The 20,886-nt window shown below is 46.5% G+C and overlaps 1 protein-coding gene across 1 annotated transcript in view; it reads left to right on the top strand.

Moving 5' to 3' along the window:
- MLXIPL (MLX interacting protein like) overlaps positions 1 to 20,886 on the top strand; it is a 47,125-nt gene that overhangs the window by 6,803 nt on the left and 19,436 nt on the right. The window contains exons 2-7 of the mRNA XM_053366998.1: positions 4,063 to 4,169; positions 4,728 to 4,810; positions 6,297 to 6,386; positions 8,025 to 8,069; positions 8,256 to 8,451; positions 12,158 to 12,238. Of these exons, the coding sequence (XP_053222973.1) occupies positions 4,063 to 4,169; positions 4,728 to 4,810; positions 6,297 to 6,386; positions 8,025 to 8,069; positions 8,256 to 8,451; positions 12,158 to 12,238 (602 nt within the window). The remainder of the gene's footprint in view (positions 1 to 4,062; positions 4,170 to 4,727; positions 4,811 to 6,296; positions 6,387 to 8,024; positions 8,070 to 8,255; positions 8,452 to 12,157; positions 12,239 to 20,886) is intronic.

The following is a 20,886-nucleotide window of genomic DNA, read 5'->3' as shown; positions in this document are numbered from 1 at the left end:
TGGTTCTCAAACTTTTTGGGGCCATTGTCTCCTTGGCCCCATAAACAACTCCTCCTCAGTGCCTCCTACTCAACCCTATAAAAAGCCTAATTCAGAAGAGTGGCTTGCACAGCCCTCTAAGGAAGATAAGAACACAATAAAATTCAAAACAGGAACAATTAATTGCACATTTCTTCAAAATCCAATTAAAACTATCCCATTTAATGAATTTAACAAAATGGATGAACTTGATCCAGTGATCGGTATTTGCACCTCCAGGACCCCCTGCCACCCCCTTGCCCCTAGCACCCCTTTAGCATTCCCACTTTGGGAACCACTGCTCTAACCAATGCACCACACTGCCTCTCTGTGGCAGAGCTGAGACTTCCGGCCGTCTCCCTTTCCAGGGCCAATTCCAGAGCAGCAGGCTCTGTGATCTGGGCTGTGGCCCTGCAGCCAGGGTGCTTCAATGTGCTGTCCCCTTTAAAGGGGAGAGTCTGCACTGTGGCAACCCTTGGCTTCCTAACAGCTGGGTAGCCTTGGCCCCTGGGGCGGTTGGCCCGGCGCCCGGGAGCTGCTGCCTCCCCATTGGTTGACTCGCCTGCTTGTCACGGGCTTAACATGTTTGCCCTGGAAAAGTCCAAATTCCCAGCGGATGACAGAGTACAGACAGGCTCCTAAAACTGGGACGGCAGGCTTGGCTGGTCAGGCCTCAGCCCTTTCCAAAGCGAGAGAGCATGTGCAGAGTGCTTTTCTTTCTTTTCTTTTGCCCGGCAGGGTAATGGATACAGCCACGCTGTGCAAATTGCTTCAGTTACCTCACTAGATCCTTAGGACAGCCATAGGAAGTGATCCAAGTTGGTGGCTGTTGCTGCTTCCCCTGGGTAATTTTGGTGGCCTTTTCCAGAACACTTTCCAACTCTGCAATATCCTTTTTGAGGCAAGGCGACCAGAACCCTACGCAGTATTCCAAATGTGGTCATACTGTGGATTTGTATCTGAGCAAAAAACAGAAATAAGGTCACCTAAGCATGTTTAAAACAGATTTAACAATATTGTATGATAGGAACTTCCCAACTGCCCAAGAAAATAAGAACGCCTTTTCTGACTTTGGAACCAGTGGATTTAAACGGCAAGAAAGGAGATTCCGACTAAACATTAGGAAGAAATTCCTGTCAGTGAGAGCAGTTTGACAGGGAACAGACTCCCTTGGAAGGTGGTGGGCTCTCTTTCCTTGGGGGGTTTAAAGCAGAGGTTGGATGACCACCAGTCAGGAATTCTTGAGCTGTGATTCCTGCATTGCATTGCAAGGAGTTTGATTCGATGATCCTTGGGGATCCCTTCCAACTCTATAATTCTATTCTTCTCCTTCTTCAGCATGTCATATTAATTGCATGCATTATTGTTCAATGTAAAGTGGTTCCATCTTTCAGTGTGAGGTTACCTGGGCATCCTATTATGTACTGGTGGAAAACAAAATGAACAGTGTGTTAGACCAGCTTACAATGTAGCTGGAGATGTTCAGTTAGGCTTTAAGCCTCCACACTTACCTTCTGTCCTGATCTTTCTCTATATGACATTTTTTAAAATCCTCGCCCCTTTCTTCCGAGATGCTCAGAGTATAATGCAAGGCTCCCTTAAAGGTAAAGGGACCCCTGACCATTAGGTCCAGTAGTGGCCGACTCTGGGGTTGCAGCGCTCACCTCGCTTTATTGGCCGAGGGAGTCGGCGTACAGCTTCCGGGTCATGTGGCCAGCATGACTAAGCCGCTTCTGGCGAACCAGAGCAGCGCACGGAAACACCGTTTACTTTCCCGCCAGAGCGGTACCTATTTATCTACTTGCACTTTGACGTGCTTTCGAACTGCTAGGTGGGCAGGAGCTGGGACCGAGCAATGGGAGCTCACCCCGTCGCGGGGATTCGAACCGCCGACCTTCTGATTGGCAAGTCCTAGGCTCTGTGGTTTAACCCACGGCACCACCCGTGTCCCTCCCTTACCCACCCCCATTTCCTTCTCGCAACAATCCCGTAAGGCAACTTTGGCTGAGAAAGTGGCCAAACCAGGGTCACCAAGCAGTTTCATGGTTTTGCCCCCACACCGCCAGCTCTTGGCCTCTATTTCCCCCACCCCACCTGTTGTTTACTTGCTTTCCTATCCGGGAGACAAGGAGGGGTTGCTCTGAGTGCACACAGATCTGTGCCTGGCCCCATTAGGCCCCTCTTCTCAGCAGCAGAGCAAACAGCAGCTGGACTCTTCCTGGGAACTTGGATACGAGGAAAAGAAAAAACAAGCTGAGCTGGCATCACCCTTCAGGGTTTCAATTCCCCCCACTACCCCCACACTGCCAGGGCTGCCAACTGCTGCACTCGTCAGCCTCATCATCACTGCTCCCACCTTGCTAGGCAGAGAGCCACTGAGCCAACAGGCAGGGGCATCTGTTGAGCCTCCCCCTCACCTTTCCTTTGGCCAGGGGGAGAGGCGGATGAGCAAGCAGGTTGCACTGCTGGAGTGGAAAAGCAAGCGGGGGGGGGCTAGGTGCGTTTTGCTGTGGTCTGGGGCCCCCCTTCTGGATTGGGAACCCCAGACAGATGCCTGACCAAGCCAAGTCCTGGCGCCAGCTCAGTTCCTCTTTATTAAATTAGGACGCTACCATTACGTTGTTACATGCCGTCACCCCCCAGTCTCTGAGCAGTGGGAGACTCCAGACACTTTCCAAGTTTGGTTTCCTTGGAATGGTCAGTGGAGATGGTGGTGTCTTTAGGATACAGTGGTACCTCGGGTTACAGACACTTCAGGTTACAGACTCCGCTAACCCAGAAATAGTACCTTGGGTTAAGAACTTTGCTTCAGGATAAGAACAGAAATCGTGTGGCGGCAGCACAGTGGCAGCGGGAAGCCCCATTAGCTAAAGTGGTACCTCATGTTAAGAACAGTTTCAGGTTAAGAACGGACCTCCAGAACGAATTACGTTCTTAACCAGATTTTCCACTGTATATGGTTTTATTTACACATCTATACAACCTGAGCATAGGATGGAGGGGCTCTTAGCATCGGAACCCAACAGATCTTGCTTCTTCATTCGTCGCAGCTTTGGATTCAGCACAGAGCAAGCAGGTCTGTGTGTCTTCAGCTACCAGCCTGCTTCCAGCTCAGTTCACACACATCTTACTGGCTATTGCTCTCCTACCCATGTCTTCTAAAGGTTGTATAGTTGCTTATCTCCTTGGCTCAGGGGTTGTATAACTCCATACCCTCCAACATTTCTCCAATGAAAATACAGTGGTACCTCGGGTTACATACGCTTCAGGTTACAGACTCCGCTAACCCAGAAATAGTGCCTCGGGTTAAGAACTTTGCTTCAGGATGAGAACAGAAATTGTGCTCCGGTGGCGCGGCAGCAGCAGGAGGCCCCATTAGCTAAAGTGGTGCTTCAGGTTAAGAACAGTTTCAGGTTAAGAACGGACCTCCGAAACGAATTAAGTTCTTAACCTGAGGTACCACTGTAGGGACGTCCTAAGGAAAAGCAGGACATTCCAGGATCAAATCAGAAACTGTGACAGCTTCTGTAGATCTGGGGCTGTCCCTGGATGTTGATGGGGACACTGAAGTGGCCAGCCAAGGTCACTGTCTTACAAAGAAACTTGTCTGAGTCGTTCAACAGCCTCTTCTATTGGGTTCTATCCCTCACTGGACTCGAAGAATTAGAAGGGACTCAGGGCATCATCCAAACTGACCCCTCAAACTTAGCTCAAAGGCCCAAGGGCAGGGTGTGGAGTGAGATGCTCCCGGTTGAAGCCCCCTGGATGCCCCTTGGGTGAAGCCAAGCAACTGCACTTCAAGCAAACTTTAATCAAACTTTAATCAACTTTAATCAAATGCTCAAGAAGCAGCAGGCACCATCTAACCTCCCTGCAAAGAGAATAAAGTCATGTGACAGGTCATCTAGAAGCCCCCTTAAACATTTGAGGCATTTCTATAATTTAACCCTAAATCCCCCAAATCTGACAGCATCCGTTTATGTTCACCTTTTGCATGTATCTCCACCCCGCCCCCCATTCATATTCTGCTGCTTGACGTTTTAGTGAGAAACTGGTGTCCCCCAAATGGAAGAATTTCAAGGGGCTGCGGCTGCTTTGCCGGGACAAGATACGCCTCAACAATGCCATTTGGAGAGCCTGGTACATCCAGTGTAAGTTCTGGGCCTGGGGAAGAGTGGAGGGGGGGGCTGGATTCACCCACAGGAAGCTGATGGCCAATTTGGAGGTTCTGGGTCTGCATTGCAACCCAAGCTAAAAGGAGCTTAACTTGCACTCAGAACTGAAAAATGGGCTTCTGCAATTTCCCCTTTTTTACTTCATGGGCCACCTTTTAAATAAACAAGGGCCAAAATGACAAGAAAAAAGATTCTGATTAAACATCGGGTTAGACTGTGGAATAGACTCTTTCAGAATGTGGTGGACTCTCCTTCGTTTGAGGTTCTTAAACAGAGGTTGGATGGCCATCTGTCAGGGATTCTTTAGCTGTGGTTCCTGCATTGTAGGGGGTTGGCCTAGATGTTCCCTGGGGTCACTGCCACCTCTGCAATTCTATGGTTCTATTAAGGGAACTTGAGCTTCAACAGAAGTCTGGCTGTATTTTTGCTGGGTGGGGAAGGGTTGGAGAGTCCCTACACGGAGGAGGAGGAGGAGGGGTTGGTGATGGAGGAGCAGGATCGGGACCCGTGCTCTGAAGTCTTCCTCTGCCACAGATGTGGAACGGCGGAAGAGTCCTGTGTGTGGATTCGTCACCCCCCTGGATGGCTCAGAGGCAGATGAGCACCGGAAGCCAGAGGTGAGGATCCCAAACACATTTCCATCTCTGTGGTGAAAACTGTGTGTGAGGTGGATGGGTGTGTATGGTTTGATTTCCATTCGTTTACGGACACATATAAATGGATAGTCCCCAGCTAATGGGTTGCATGAAAATACAATCAATAAATGGCAACACATTCATGCTCTTTAGTTTTATTGTATTGTATTCTGATTATATTGATTTTTAAAAATTATTTATTAAATTTGCATAAGACCTTTCATCCAAAGATCACAGGAAAAGATATGTAATGAAGGTACAGTTGTACCTCGGAAGTCGAATGGAATCCGTTCCAGAAGTCCATTCGACTTCCAAAATGTTCAGAAACCAAAGTGTGGCTTCCGATTGGCTGCAGGAAGGTCCTGCAGCCAATTGGAAGCCGCATCGGATGTTCAGGTTCCAAAGAACATTTGCAAACTGGAATACTCACTTCCGAGTTTGCGGCATTTGGGAGCCAAAACATTCGAGTCGCAAGGCGTTTGTCAACAAGGTACGACTTGTAATAGCAGAGTCAAGATCCCAGTGGATGCCATCAATTGTATTCTCGAAGTGCTTTGCAAACAAGTCACAGTGAGCTACTTTTGGTTCTGCCACCTCCTTAGGGCCAGACTATAAGAGGCCTGTACTGCCTGGGGAATCTCTGCTGGACGGCACAAGGAGGACGCAATGGAGGCAGCAAAGTATGCTTTATTTGCTGCCTTCACTGCCATTATTCTATTGCTATGGTGCACACATGATGAAAAATCAAGGGAATTAAGGTTAACTTTTTTGTTGGATACACATTGTGTTCAACACATCGGTTATTATTGTGGCATATGTAGAAGTACTGTGGTACTTTGGGTTACAGACGCTTCAGGTTACAGACGCTTCAGGTTACAGATTCCCCTAACCCAGAAATAGTAACTCGGGTTAAGAACTTTGCTTCAGGATGAGAACAGAAATTGCGCGGTGGCAGGCCCCATTAGCTAAAGTGGTACCTCAGGTTAAGAACAGTTTCAGGTTAAGAATGGACCTCCAGAACAAATTAAGTTCTTAACCCGAGGTACTTATTAAACCTGAAAAATATTCTGCTATACTCATATTTCATTGCCTCTGCGTAATGCTTTTTTGTTTGCTTATTTCTTTGTTTGGTATCTTTTCTCTTGCTTATCTTCTGTCTCTAAATGTTACCTTTCCTCATAATTATAAAACTTCAAATATATCTGTATGGGAGTGGGGGTCCTAGGCAAAGTCTCCAGGGTTTGGATGAGGTCAGACACGGAAAATTATTTCAGGCCATGTCTCTGTGTCTGATCTTCCTGGACAATCTGTGCCAATTGAATGCTGTGAGGGCACTAGAGACCCTCTTGAGGCCCAGACAAGCTCCCAACTTGGCCCCCCCTCAGTATCAACTGTGTCTCAAGCACTTAACCATTTCTCTCCCCTCCTCCCCTTCTCCCTCTCCTCCATTTCTCCTTTTCCTTCTTAGGCTGTCGTGCTGGAAGGGAACTATTGGAAGCGACGCATTGAGGTGGTGATGAAGGAGTATCACAAGTGGCGGATCTACTACAAGAAAAGGGTCAGGTTTCTTTCCCCCAACCTCAACTTTATTGGGAGATTCAGGACACATAAAGAAAGTCCTTCTTCATGCAGCGTATAGTTAAACGGTGGAACTCCCTCCCACAAGAGCCAGTGATAGCATGATACGGCTGTTAGTGGCTATTGCCCTCCAAGTGTCCCTATTTTCCAGGGACAAACCCAGACTAGATCTACAGTCCCCTTTAAAACGTTATTAGAAATGTCATTCTAAAACCTGAGTCCCATTTAGTTTCTCTTTCGTTTTGTTTCCACAAGGTCGACCAGGTTTTAGATAGCTAGTAGTATAGCTCTGCAGAGCCCTCTGCTGTCAAGTTTTAATAACGCATTATTAACATTCTAAAACGAAACGTACCGTACTTTTCCGTGTATAAGACAAGCTTTTTTTATAAAAAAAATTATGTCAAAAATTGGGGGTCGACTTATACACAGATAGTGGCTAGGGGGGATGTGGGATTGGTTGTTGCTCCCGCAAGCCATAGATTGTCAGGGGCTATTGTTCGTGTTACTGGTTGCTGCGGCAAGGGCTGGTGTTGATTGGCTGACGCTGTGGCAATTGGGTGGGTGATGGCGGCTTTTGCGACATATGTGAGTGGCAGTGTAGGCCAGGCGGATGAGCGATTTTTGGCCATCCTCCGCTAAAAAAAAGCTCAACAACCCTGGGCAATCTCCCCCCATTTTCTTATTTTGGAGTCCCCCAAAATAGGGGGTGCGTTATACACGTGTGTGTGTGTGTGTGTGTGTGTGTGTGTGTGTGTTATACACAAAAAAATATGGTAATATGACCATTACATTTTGAAACATTTTCTTAACCCTTTCCTAACATTATAAAGCACAAAGTGTATCTCCACCCCCGGAATTACGAAAACTGTCCCAGTTTCTGATTTGATCCTGGAATGTCCCTGTTATGTACTGAAGTTTTCACCCTGGGCCAGCAGAGGGATACTGTAGATAGTTTTCTCTCAGGTCCTCATATGCAAATAAGGGATTGAAAGTGACATTCAGTGATTGGATAGTTACAGAAAATGGTTACTGTTACGTTGTAGTGGAGCTCTATGTAAGCAGGCTGGCTGAACCCTTCAGTTCAGTTCTGTTCTGGCCTGTGAATAAACAAGAGGTGTTTGAAGAATCGCTGTGTCATCTGATATGTTCACCCACAACTTAACAGTCTCGGTTTTTGTTTTTTCTCTCCTTCATTTCTTGGGGAACAATTAAAAGTCGAGTTCACGAAATAAAATAAAATATCTGCACCAAATGAAGGAAATGTTGGTGCTGCCATATGAAGCCCATCCTACCATTTTGAAGGAAAAGGTCACCAATCCACTTTAAATTCTTTAACTGCAGTGCTTCGGCATTCAGCCGTTTCCTCCAAGGCGCAGGGAATGGTGATTCCTTTATTGCAGACTGGGATTCTAATGGATCTCACTTTCTGCCTGTTGATATCAGGATGGCACCTTCCCTACACACTTTTGGGCACCTGCTGAAACATTTTTGCTTATACAAACCTGCCTAGACACTCAGAACGTTAATGTGCGTTTTATTCTGGTTTTTAGATTAGCGTTGGTTTTATTCATTTGTAAAAAATGTTTCAATCGTTTTGGCGCCTGTGTTTCCCTTGCAGCTCCGCAGGTTCAGCCGGGAAGAGGAAACCGCCAGCCACAAATTAGTGAGTTAAGAAGCATGGCAGGATTGGAAGGGACCCAAGGGTCATCTAGTCCAACCCCCTGCGACGCAGGGACCCTAACCAGTCAGGCTTGCTGGATGGGGAACGAGGGTCCTCCTGGTCCCCATTTGGGGGTGGGGAATGGTCCTGGGTGGATCCCTCCCAGACCTGCTTGCCTCTCCTCTTCAGGATGAACCTTGGAAGTCTCCGGAAAACTGGTGCGACCACCTCTTCTCCAACGTGGTCCCGATGCTACTGCGGGACGAGGAGAAGGAGGCCGATGGGAGGCAGCTCTTTGATCTGGACAGCTTCATCTCGGACATCTCCGACACCCTCTTCACCATGACGCAGGCCAGCTGCCCCCCTCAGTTGTCACCGGAAGAAGGTAATTGTGTGCTGGAACCCACAAGCGCAGAATGCTGCAGCGCAATTGCTGGTGGGAGCGAGGCCTTGTCACCACATCACACCTGTGCTCAGAGACCTGCCCTGGTTGTTGATTTGCTACTGGGCCGGGTTCAAGGTGTTACTATTAGTGTAAAGGTAAAGGACCCCTGACAGTTAAGTCCAGTCGCGAACGACTCTGGGGTTGCGGTGCTCATCTCGCTTTACTGGCTGAGGGAGCCAGCGTTTGTCCGCAGACAGTTTTTCTGGGTCATGTGGCCAGCATGACTAAGCCGCTTCTGGCAAAACCAGAGCAGTGCACGGAAACGCCGTTTACCTTCCTGCCAGAGCAGTACCTATTTATCTACTTGCACTTTGATGTGCTATCAAACTGCTAGGTTGGCAGGAGCTGGGACTGAACAATGGGAGCTCACCCTGTCGCGGGGATTCGAACCACCAGCCTTGCGATTGGCAAGCCCAAGGCTCAGCGGTTTACACCACAGTGCCACCCGTGTCCCTATTACTATATATAATTATATTATATTATTAGTAATATACTATAGTATATTAGTATATACTATTAGTATATACTCCTATACCGTACTATTAGTATATAGAGCCCTTAACAGGTTGGGACCAGTTTATCAGTGAGATCACCTTAGTTCATATGTCATACCCTCCAACATTTCTCCAATGAAAAAAGGGACATCCTATTCCATTATTATTATTATTATTATTATTATTATTATTATTATTATTATTATCATCATCATCATCATCATCCTGCCCATCTGACTGGGTTACACCAGCCACTCTGGGAGGCTTCCAACATATATAAAAACATAAGAAATCATCAAATATTAAAAAACTTCCCTGTACAGGGCTGCCTTCAGATGTCTTCTAAAGGTTGTACAGTTACTTATTTCCTTGGCTAGCATAGCTTCATACCCTCCAACATTTCTCCTATGAAAATAGGGACATCCTACCATACCCTCCAATATTTCTCTGATGAAAATAGGGATGCCTGATGGGAAAGCGGGACATTCCAGGATCAAATCAGAAACCAGGGCGGCTTCTGCACATCTGGGACTGTCCCTGGAAAATAGGGACACTTGGAGGGTCTGCACATGCACCTACTGACCGCTTCGATCTGCGGAAATGGCCCTCTTACAGGTGCCATGTAACAGCCTATCTGGATCTGTAAGCACCTGCACTTTGGAACTCCCTGCCTCATGATATCTTTTTTTAAAAAAAATAATATTTATTAAAAGTTTAAAGATTACAGAAAGAAGAAAAAAAAGAGAAAGATTAAACAAAACAAATCAATACATTACAATACATAAAAAACAAAAAAATACATCAAAACAAAAACAAAAGCAAAAACAATTAAAAAAACACATCTAATATTTCCATATCTTTGTCTTTCATTTACTTGTTTCATCGACCTCCTCACACCTCCCTTTTTTGTATTCTAGTTATTAATTATTTCAGCAAATCCTTTCCATCTTTCTCTGTTTTCTGTCATATAATTATCTTAATTTATTTTAACCTTATCTTACCTTTAATACCATAAAACTTATTTATACTTAACTCCTTATAACATTTCTACTAAAGACATGTAATTTCATTCCAACGTTTTTCTAACACTCATTAATTTTACAATATTTCTATAAATAAATTTTAAACTTTTTTCCAATCTTCTTCCACCGTCTCTTCTCCCTGGTCTCGGATTCTGCCAGTCCTTTCTATCAATTCCATATGGTCCATCAACCTGATGATCTTCTGTCCGAGGCTCTTAACTCTTTTCCTTGTCCCTTCTGCAGATCTTCTTTATATTTATACATACATTTTACTTTCTCTTCTGCTGATCTTGTTCTTAATTTCCTTCCTTTGGCGCTGAGGAGTAGATCTCGGGGAAGCTCCAACCTAACAATGTCTTTATTCCTTCTCGACAGGTCAGCCCATTCTCCGTAGTCAAAACTAAAGTCCAAAAGATATTTCAGGACGTGTTTCAAAATCCCTCCAAAACTGAAGGCCCCCACAACTCCAATCTCCTCCTGACCTAAATCCAGGTCCCAAAAGCCAGAACATCCCTGCATAAGGGGATCTGTCCAACTTTCCTTCTCCAATCCAAACGGGGCTCCAATCCTCAAAGTCTGACTTTCTCTAAATTCAGTCATAGAAGGCAACAACTTATATTCATCAAATTGCCTCTGTAAGGCTGGGACACTCTCCACTTGTATTACTTGAGGTTCAACAACAACTTTCTCCCTCGTCTTCTCCACAACTTGCCATGTCAAAGTAGGTTCCTGAATCAATTCCTGAGTAGTTTCTGTATAGATGTTCACTTTTTGTCCCAAATCAGTCATTTTTTGTCCCAGATTATCAATTTTAATAGTCATCACATCCGTCTTCTTATGAAGCTGTTCCAATGAAGCACTTATCTTGCAAAATGCAATCACTAAGGCTTCTTGTGTCGACATTTTTACCAGTCCAAGGTCAATCACCGATTCTCACGGTCTTTTATCTCTGCAGCTGGAAAATTCCCCAGCTCCACTCCTGTAACAGTTTCAAAGGCTCCCTCTAGAGGAAACAATTTCTATTTGTATCAGTCCTTTTAAACACAGATCCAGCAACAAAAGTAGTTTCAATTTTCAGTTACTTTTGCTCCTTTTTAAGTGCAGAGGGAAACAATGGAAACAATATATTTCTCTTGTTTAACTATCTGTCAACATACGTTCTATTCACAGTCAATGAACTTTCCCAAAACGTCAATCATACTGGCAGCCCGTTTCCAGGTTCAAAACGGTGGTAATTTATCTTTCTTCACTCTCTCTCCTGCAGGCTTAGGCGATCTAAAATTTCCCCCCTCTTCTCCTGCTTCCAAGGGGGGTTTAACGATTTTAGCCGATGGAGGTTTAATTCTTTACAGAAGACTTTCCAAGACTTTAGCTTGCAGCCTCTTTGCTTCAGTCTATTTACAAAAGGGGGAGGCGGACTTCCTGTTTAAAACCTCCCCGTTTCGGTGCCAAATTAAGACGTTTAAAAATCCAATTTTCTGTTCTACTCACGGGTAGTTGTTTCAAGATCAAATTGTCCACAGGAAAAAGTCAGCGCTCTCCGGCAACAGCAATGCGGCTTCACTCCATGAAAAAAGCAGTCGATTCAAAGCACTGCGCCACTCACCCCACGTCGCTCCGGATCCCCGAAACCGGGTTTCCCCGCGAGTAGGGGAGGCGCAAAAGGTGCCAGCCGAATCCCACGTTCACAGGCTTCTCCCGCCTGTGATTTTTATGGGTCCCCGCCTTCGCCGTGGCAGCCAGACCCTAATTTCCACGCAGCAAATTCCTCCTGATCAGAGGAATTCCGCCATTGTCCGGAGGCGCCAACCCGGAAGTCCCCTGCCTCATGATATCAGGCAGCTGCCTTCACTGTAATCTTTTCGATGCCTGCTAAAAACATTTTTGTTTAGGCAAGCCTGCCCAGATATGTAGAATGTGTGTTGATTTATTTATTGATTACATCCCTATCACACCTTTTTCTCCAAAGTGCTCATGATGGTATTCATAGCTCATGGCCGAGTGGGGATTTGAACCCTGGTCTCCTGGGTCCTAGTCCATCGCTCTAACCGCAACACCACGCCGACGCTTTTTAGAAAAGAGAAAAGCTTGGTGATGTGCTGATTCCTCTCTCTTCTCTTTTGCCTACAGCCTACATTGGCAATGCAGACATGATCCAACCAGACCTGGCGCCACTGCAGCCGACCCTCGACGATTTCATGGAGATATCTGGTAGGAGGCAGCTTTGTTTTTAAGGTCAGAAATTAATGCAATGAGTGGTGGTGGGGGGTCACCTTTATGGGGGAAGGGAGGCATGGGAAATTGGAGCGACTTTGGGGGGAACCAGTTGTTGGCAAGCAACCAAGGAAACGGGGGCAATTTGCAGGCCCCCAGCTGGCTCCAGCCCACTGGCCCGTGTGTCGGGCAATCTCCAGTCCTTGGTGCAGCATGAATTTGCGACCTGAGCTTCAGAAGCTACTCAGCAGAGTAAACATTGCGCAAACAGAAGTGGCAGGAGAGGCTGTGTGAACATATTTACAAGCAGTTTATTCAGCGTACATCAGGACAAAAGGAAACATGTCTGATCCCCTTTGTGTCCAAAGCAAAGTGGCAAAAGCAAAAGCTATACACAAACGGAAGTTCCCAGCAAGCTGTGCTGGAGTGTAAACAGGCATGTGACACGCAACAATCACGCCTGCTCCTTAAGGTGGAACGGAATATCCGAACACTGGTTGCTTCCACGCTGGGACCCCTTGAGCACTTCTAAGGTTGCAATTCTGCGGTTATTTGAAAGCAGGATTAAAACAGAGGTCAGCTTTGGAGCCACTACACACTGGGCCCCTGAGCAGCGCAAGACCAACACACTTCTTTTTAGTTTAGAGAAAAGGTGAATTAGAGGTGCCATGATGGAAGTGTTTAAAATGACGCCTGGCACATGGAGAAGGTGGAGAGAGGAAAGTTTGGCAGTGATGGCTGCAAACTTGGATGGCTTTAAAAGCAGATTAGACTAATTCATGGAGGAGAGGGCTATTGGTGGCTACGAGCTGTGACGGAAACTGCAGGAGGGGAGAATGCTGCTCTTGTGCTTGAATCCTGCTTGCAGGTTTCCCATTGGGGCTTCTGGTTGGCCACTGTGATAAGAGGATGCCATTGGCCTCATCCAGCAGGCTCTTCTCATGTTCGTAGGTCTGTTGTTTGATGCTGAGTTGTGGGTTGCAACCAGGGCTGTTTTTCTAGAAAAAGAGGTTCTGGAACTCGCCATGATAGCCTCCCTTGTTCTCTAACAATGGCAATGGCACCCACCTGAGAGGTGCCGGAAGTGAGTTCTGGTGAGTTCCAGCTTGAAAAAAAAAGCCCTGGTTTCAATATTAGGAGTTAGCATCAAAAACAGGAGTCTCTGCAATACAGTGGTACCTTGGGTTAAGACCTTAACTTGTTCCAAAGGTCCGTTCTTAACCTGAAACTGTTCTTAACCTGAGGTACCACTTTAGCTAATGGGGCCTCCCGCTGCCACTGCCACACAATTTCTGTTCTTATCCTGAAGCAAAGTTCTGAACCCGAGGTACTATTTCTGGGTTAGCGGAGTCTGTAACCTGAAGCGTCTGTAACCTGAAGCATCTGTAACCCGAGGTACCACCATACCGGGATCAAACTTCAGGTCTGTCCTCTTTTCTTTTTAGTTTTTGAAATCATAAAAGTGTGGTCAGTCTGCTTGCTAGTCAATTACACCAGTCAATTACACTAATATCATGATGCCGTTATACAAAAATACTCAGCGATGAAAGCCTGCGTACTGCTCTGTTGGCCTCACCTCAAAAAAGGATGTTTTAGAGCTGGAAAGTGTTCAGATAAGGGCCACCAAAACGATCAAGGGGATGGAGCAGCTTCCTTATGAGGAAAAGTTACAACATTTAGGGATTTTTAGCAGAGAGAAGGCAAAAAAGGACTTCATAGTGTTATACGAAAAATTTGGGGTTGGTTTGCCCTGACTCAGAAGCCAACTTCTCTGGATGTTATCATGGCTGAGAATTAGCGACGAACCATGCATTAGTGATCCCTCAAATATTCTAGAAGGGTCCATTTCTGTTCTGAGGTGGGTTGTAGTGGAGGCACGAATGGTTTCCTCTCTCTCTTTTTCTTTCAATTTTTCTAACAGGAAACATGCACCATTTCGCTATTTATTTAGAGTGGTTTCTAGCCCACACTTCATTAAAATAACCTCAGGGCATCTAAAAACAAACACAAAGCATAAAAAGATGTCAGGGAACTGCCATCGGAGGAGCAGGAGGTGAAAGGGCTCACAGAGGCTGAGAGAGACTATTCAGCTGAGGAGGGAACCAGCAGGGGGAGAGGTGGAGTTCCAAGGGAAAGTGAGTCGGAGTCAGGGCTCAGAGACACTTCCAGCGAAAATAGTGGGGAGGTTTCAGGACCTCCCATAGGGACACCTACTCCTCGCCGGAAACTGTCACGCCGAGAGTCCAGAAGACGCGTTTCCGTTAAGGAGCTTTTATGCTGGAAGAAGTTCCGTAAACGCCCACTGTCCGATTCTACGAGCAACTGATGGAGCCATGCTTAAGGAGCTCCGTCACAGACAGAGGTTTGTGGACTTAGCCAAACTCTGAGGGACTAGGATTTTACGCACAAGCAGCTCACCATCCCATCACAAAAGATTACCTGAAACCAAATAACCCCTCATCACATACAACATACCAACGAGGACACGTGGCTCAATTCTCAACCCATTTAGTCCGAAGCCTAGCAGAATAAAAATGTCTTTGAGTGGCTCCTAAAACCCACCAGGGTCAGCACTAGCTGTTTGTGGAAGGCATTCCACAAGCGGAGAGCCAATACTGAGAATATCTCTGTACCGTATTTGATAACAAAATGCATCATTCTGTACTCCCAAGGAATAACAGATACTGGTTTGGGGACCATTGGGAGGGGCAGATTTTTCCTTCCTATATACATAGAAATGTAAGGCTGTCGTCACACAGCTCCAGTTGCAGGATATGTAGTGCCGCGTCACAGTCCTGGATTTACATGAAGTCTGGGCGGAGAGCAAAAGAAAAGCCAGGTTTTTAAAAGGATGGTTTTAAACAACAGAGGTTTGACTAAAGCAGGGATGGAGAAGCGTTGAGGAGCTCTGAGGAGTGTGTGTGTGTGTGTGTGTGTGTGTGTGTGTGTGTAAGCCAGACTGGCAGAGGGGGCAAAAATGGGACGGACAATATATTGAATGAGAATCAAGTGCCTATGTCTTGCAGCAGTTCCCAAAATAGAGTTTGGGTTACAGGAATGTGAAACCACACTGGGGGCGAGACAAGAGAGGAAGGGAAACTTTTGATCCAAGAAAGGGGAAAGAGGGGCAGCTGGGGCTGTCGAGCAACAGAGGGCTGAGGACCTGAAGAAGAAGGGTTGAGTTTATTTATCTATTGTATTTATACCACACCTTTCCTCCATAGTTCTCCTCCTTCACAACAACCCTGTGAGGTAGTTTAGGCTGAGAGCAAATGGCAGGCCGAAGTTTTTAATATTTAATGCTGTATTGTTTTTAACACTCTATTGGAAGCTGCTCAGAGTGGCTTGGGAAACTCAGCCAGATGGGGGGTAATAAATAATAAATTATTATTATTATTATATTATATTATATTATATTATATTATATTATATTATATTATATTATATTATTATCACACAGTAAGCTTCATGATTTGGTTGGGATCAGCCAAGTGTGTGTGTGTGTGTGTGTGCGTGCGTGCACCCTATACCAGGCTGTCTGAAAGAATACAAACCTTCCCAGGGTGTGAGATCTAGGGAGGAGGCCATTCTCTTGATCCCGCCACTTGGCAGCAACTACACTTTGGAACTCCCTGCCTATTGATATCAAGGAGGTACCTTTGCTGTACTCTTTTCGGCACCTGCCCAGATGCATAGAAAGTTGGTGTGCATTTTAATCTGTTTCAGTATTTTAACTTTTCGTTTGCTCGAAATTATTGCTGTGAAATTTTTCTTGATTTTATCCTTTTACCTTTTTCTAAATTGCTTTGAGGGTTATTGTTGTATAAATGTTATTAAATAAATCAGCTAGTTTAATTGCTTTTTAATTACCCCCTCCCCAATGTTTTTAGCTGTTTGTATTTTTACAGTAAGCCACCCTGAGTCCCAGTCTGGGGAAAGGGCAGAATATAAATATTGGTAAAGATAATATGTAATAAAAAATTGTGTGTGTGATGAGTCCTCAGTCTTTTGCACCAGTCTTCCTGCTCCCCCTTAAAAAAAATCTTTTTTAAAAAAATCTGCAGTAATGGGCTGCAAAATTCAGAGATGTGTGAATTTCAAAAGATAGCTGCCATCCAGTTTGCTGGCTAGTTTGAGAAGTTCTGGTCGTTTATCAGGAAAATGCAAACAAAACTGAATTTCTCCCTCACCTCTAAATGCTGGCAAGATGCCCAGCTTTCCAGCTGCCTTAATTTCCTTAGAGACCCTCTGGTTAAAGCAAGGTGCTGTGATCCACTGGGCTTTGCAGGAAACCTATGCAGCTTGGATTTCAGAGATCATAGCCCCCGCCTCCCTGACAAGTATCCTTTCCTTCTTGGTCTTTTCTTGTTCCAGACCTGAAGTGCCGGACTCCTTTGCAAAGTTCGGTTCGCATCCCCTCCAAAATTAGAGTTGAAAAAGGTGTGGAAAAGTGTTTGGGACATTTCAGTTTAGAGAAAACAAGAGTTAAGAGGTGAATTAAGAGGCCACAGGATAGAAGTTTTACACCCTCCAACATTTATCCAATGAAAACAGGGACATCCTATTTGATAACGATAATAATTTTATTATTTATACCCAGCCCATCACACTAGGTTACCCCTGCCACGCTAGGTGGCTTCCAACATATTAAAAAACATAATAAAGCATAATACATTTAAAAACTGCCTTCAGGAGTCTTCTCATGGTTGTATAGTTGCTTATCCCCTTGGCTCGGGGGGTCGCATAACTCTGTACCCTCTGATAAAAATAGGGACGTCCTAAGGAAAAGCGGGACATTCCAGTATCAAATCAAAAACCGGGACAGCTTCTGTAAATTCGAGACTGTCCCTGGAAAATAGGGACACTAAGAGGATCTGAAGTTTATAAAATTATGCGTGGCATAGAGAAAGTGGATAGAGATTTTTTTTCCCTGCCTCTCTCCTAACACTAGAATTTGTGGACAAGCAATGAAGCTGAAGGATGGAAAATTCAGGACAGACAGAAAAAAGTTTTTTTTTATGCAGATCAGAGTTAAACTATGCAACCTGCTCTTGCAGGAGGCAGTGATGGCTGCTAACGTGGATGGCTTTAAGAGATAATTGGAGAAGAGGGCTATTGATAGCCATTTTTGTTTATACTGGTCAGAGGCTGTAATGCTCCTGAATGCCATTTGCTGCAACGGAAGGAGGGGAGAGGGCTCTTGTGCTCGAATCCTGCCTACTAATATCCCACAGGCATCTGGTTGGCCACTGTGAGAACAGGATGCTGGACTAGATGGGCCACTGGCCTGATCCAGAAGGCTCTTCTCACATTCTTGTGGAAGGCTGAAAACGCCTCCATCCTGCCTCCAGATGCTCTGGGAGCTTGCGTGGCTTGGGTGGGTGGAGGGAAGTCCAAGCAAGGCACTTGGGCCAGCCCCACGGAGGGCTGTTGCAATGGGCTTGGGGGTAAGGTCACCACCTCTGTCCCCAGCCAGCCAGAGGCTTCCTGGGCTCCTGCCTGTCAATCAAAGGGCAGAGTGAATGAGGAACCGAGGCTGGAGAAGGAACCTGAGCCATATGTAGAAGTCCCCATGGCAGGTCCGTGGCAGACCACCCTAGGGATGGTAACCGACCGCGGGTGGACCCCTTCTGCAGGTAGGAGACTGGGGTGGGGGGCAGGGGGTGGGTAAGGGGGTGGGGAGCTGCCTAATCTTGCTTGCAGACAGCCCCCTACTCTCTGGACACCCTCCCTCACTGAATCCCAGAGGGGCTGGCAGTGGGAATCAGAGAAAGGTGGAGTTGGAAGGGAGAATTATTGGAAGAATCACAGCTCAAGAATCCCTGACTGATGGCCATCCAGCCTCTGCTTAAAAATCTCCAGTGAAGGAGCGCTCCACGGTTACATAGCTCTTATTGACAGAAAACTCTTCCGTATGTTTAGCTGGAATCTCCTGGCCACTTGAATCTGTCGGTTTGGGTCCTCCTGGCAAAAGCCGGAGAGACTTTGCTGCTGGCTTAAAGGCAGGATGGGCCCTGCCCATGCCACCATTGCCCAGCATTCTTGCCGGAACGACCTGCTCCATTTTACCTAACGCTACGGTCGGCTCCAGCTCTGCTCCTTGAAAAGCGTTCCTCCTGGTTGTTGCCCAGGAGGCCGCTGTGAAAGGCTCAGGAGCTGAGGGCAGTTGGAAAGCCGGCCACACTTTCTGAGAGTTGTGTCCCTCCCAGCATGCTTTGGGGGGATCAAAGCTTTGGGGCGGGGGTGTTGTCAGGTAGAGTTGCCCGCTTCTCTTGTCTATGTTTCATTTCGGTTGAGTTTTGTCTGATTTGGGAGTAATTCAGTTTTTCTTCTGTAAAATGGGCACATGTGTGTTTGGTACCCACAACAGCCTCTTAGATTACCAGATATGCTCCAGGTCCAAGGAGGTTTGGGGGTCACTGCTCCAGATGCTACTGGAGTCCAACACCCATCATCTCTAACCACTGGCCATGCTGGCCCCGGTGGGAGTTTGGGGGGTCTCCCCACAAAATCTAGAGGGCCTCAGGTGCCAACTAGAGTTATACTAAATGCTTGCCAAGCTCTTCTGTATACCTGGCAGTCACCTGATCTCCACTGTGTGGGTCTGGCAGAATTTCTTGGTGAATATGATAACATCACATTTTATTCCTTATTCTTGCATGTCAGAGACGTTTTAGTTTCGAGAAAAGGCATGTGTTTGTTTATTGCATTGACTTACTGAATTTCTATCCCACCTTTTTCTTCAAGGAGTTCAAGGTGGTGGACATTATTCTCAACCTCAATTTATCCCCACAACAATCTTGTGAGGTAGGTTAGGCTGAGAAAAGACAGCAACAGCCCCCCTGCAAGGCCACCCAGTGAATTTCATGGCTGAGCGGGGATTTTAACCCTGAACTCCCAGGTCCTAGTCCAACACTCTAACCACCGCACTACACTGTGACATGATAGAAGTTTATAAAATTATGCATGTCATGGAGAGAGGAGTAAAGTTTTCCTTCCAGATTGAGGTTGAATCCTGACAAGACAGAAGTACTGTTTTTGGGGGACAGGAGGCGGGCAGGTGTGGAGGATTCCCTGGTCCTGAATGGGGTAACTGTGCCCCTGAAGGACCAGGTGCGCAGCCTGGGAGTCATTTTGGACTCACAGCTGTCCATGGAGGCACAGGTCAAATCTGTGTCCAGGGCAGCTGTTTACCAGCTCCATCTGGTACGTAGGCTGAGACCCTATCTGCCTGCGGACTGTCTCGCCAGAGTGGTGCATGCTCTGGTTATCTCCCGCTTGGACTACTGCAATGCGCTCTACGTGGGGCTACCTTTGAAGGTGACTCGGAAACTACAACTAATCCAGAATGCAGCAGCTAGACTGGTGACTGGGGGCGGCCGCCGAGACCATATAACACCGGTCTTGAAAGACCTACATTGGCTCCCAGTACGTTTCCAAGCACAATTCAAAGTGTTGGTGCTGACCTTTAAAGCCCTAAACGGCCTCGGTCCAGTATACCTGAAGGAGCGTCTCCACCCCCATCATTCTGCCCGGACACTGAGGTCCAGTGCCGAGGGCCTTCTGGAGGTTCCCTCATTGCGAGAAGCAAAGCTACAGGGAACCAGGCAGAGGGCCTTCTCGGTAGTGGCGCCCGCCCTGTGGAACGCCCTTCCAGCAGATGTCAAAGAGATAAACAACTACCTGACATTCAGAAGACATCTTAAGGCAGCCCTGTTCAGGGAAGTTTTTAACGTGTGATATTTTACTGTATTTTTGGTTTTTATGGAAGCCGCCCAGAGTGGCTGGGGAGGCCCAGCCGGATGGGCGGGGTATAAATAATAAATTATTATTATTATTATTATTATTCCTCTCTCCTCCTGGATATCCAATGAAGCTGAGCATTGGGAGATTCAGGACAGACAAAAGAAAACCCTTGTTCATTCAGTGCAGAGTTAAACTATGGAACTCCCTCCCACAGGAGGCAGTGATGGCCAGCAACTTGGAGGGCTTTAAAAGAGGATTGGACAAATTCATGGAGGAGGAGAGGGCTATTGAAGGCTAGTATCCGTGCTGGCTATGCTCTGCCTTCACGGTCAGAAGCAGCCTTGTCTCTGAATACGAGGGTTCCCTTTTGCTCGAATCCTGCTTCCCACTGAGACATCTGGTCAGCCACTATAAGAACAGGACACTGGATTGGCCTGATCCAGCAGGCTCTCTTCACATTCTTAACATAAGAATTCCAGCTAAAATCACTTTCGCCCTGGCTGGGCAAATTGGGAGGCTTTAACTGGTGCCAAAAAGATTGTAACGTTAGCATGACACATATGGTTTTGAGGAGGGGGCACATTCCAGAGTTGGGGTGCTACCACAGATTGTGAGTTGCCTTGCTTCTGTGCCAGTTCCCAGTTGCCCCCCTCTCGGTGTTAATATAACCTGGTGACGATTTTGCATTCCTGCTTTTTGCAAATCGGGGTAGGGCAGGGCCTTCTGTGGCTTAATCTTAACGTGTGCATCCCCCACCACACACGTTTTATAAAGCCAAGAGGTTGCATTATTCTCTCTTTTAACATCTTGGCTGATGCAAGAAGAGGATTCAAACTCGTGATCGGAATGGAAACTTGAGAGGCGGCTGCCTGAGCTGTAATTTGGGGCATGGCGCAATC

The sequence above is a fragment of the Podarcis raffonei genome, chromosome 15 (assembly GCF_027172205.1).
Source record: "Podarcis raffonei isolate rPodRaf1 chromosome 15, rPodRaf1.pri, whole genome shotgun sequence".
NCBI lineage: Eukaryota > Metazoa > Chordata > Lepidosauria > Squamata > Lacertidae > Podarcis > Podarcis raffonei.
This window is presented reverse-complemented; position numbering and strand designations above follow the sequence as displayed.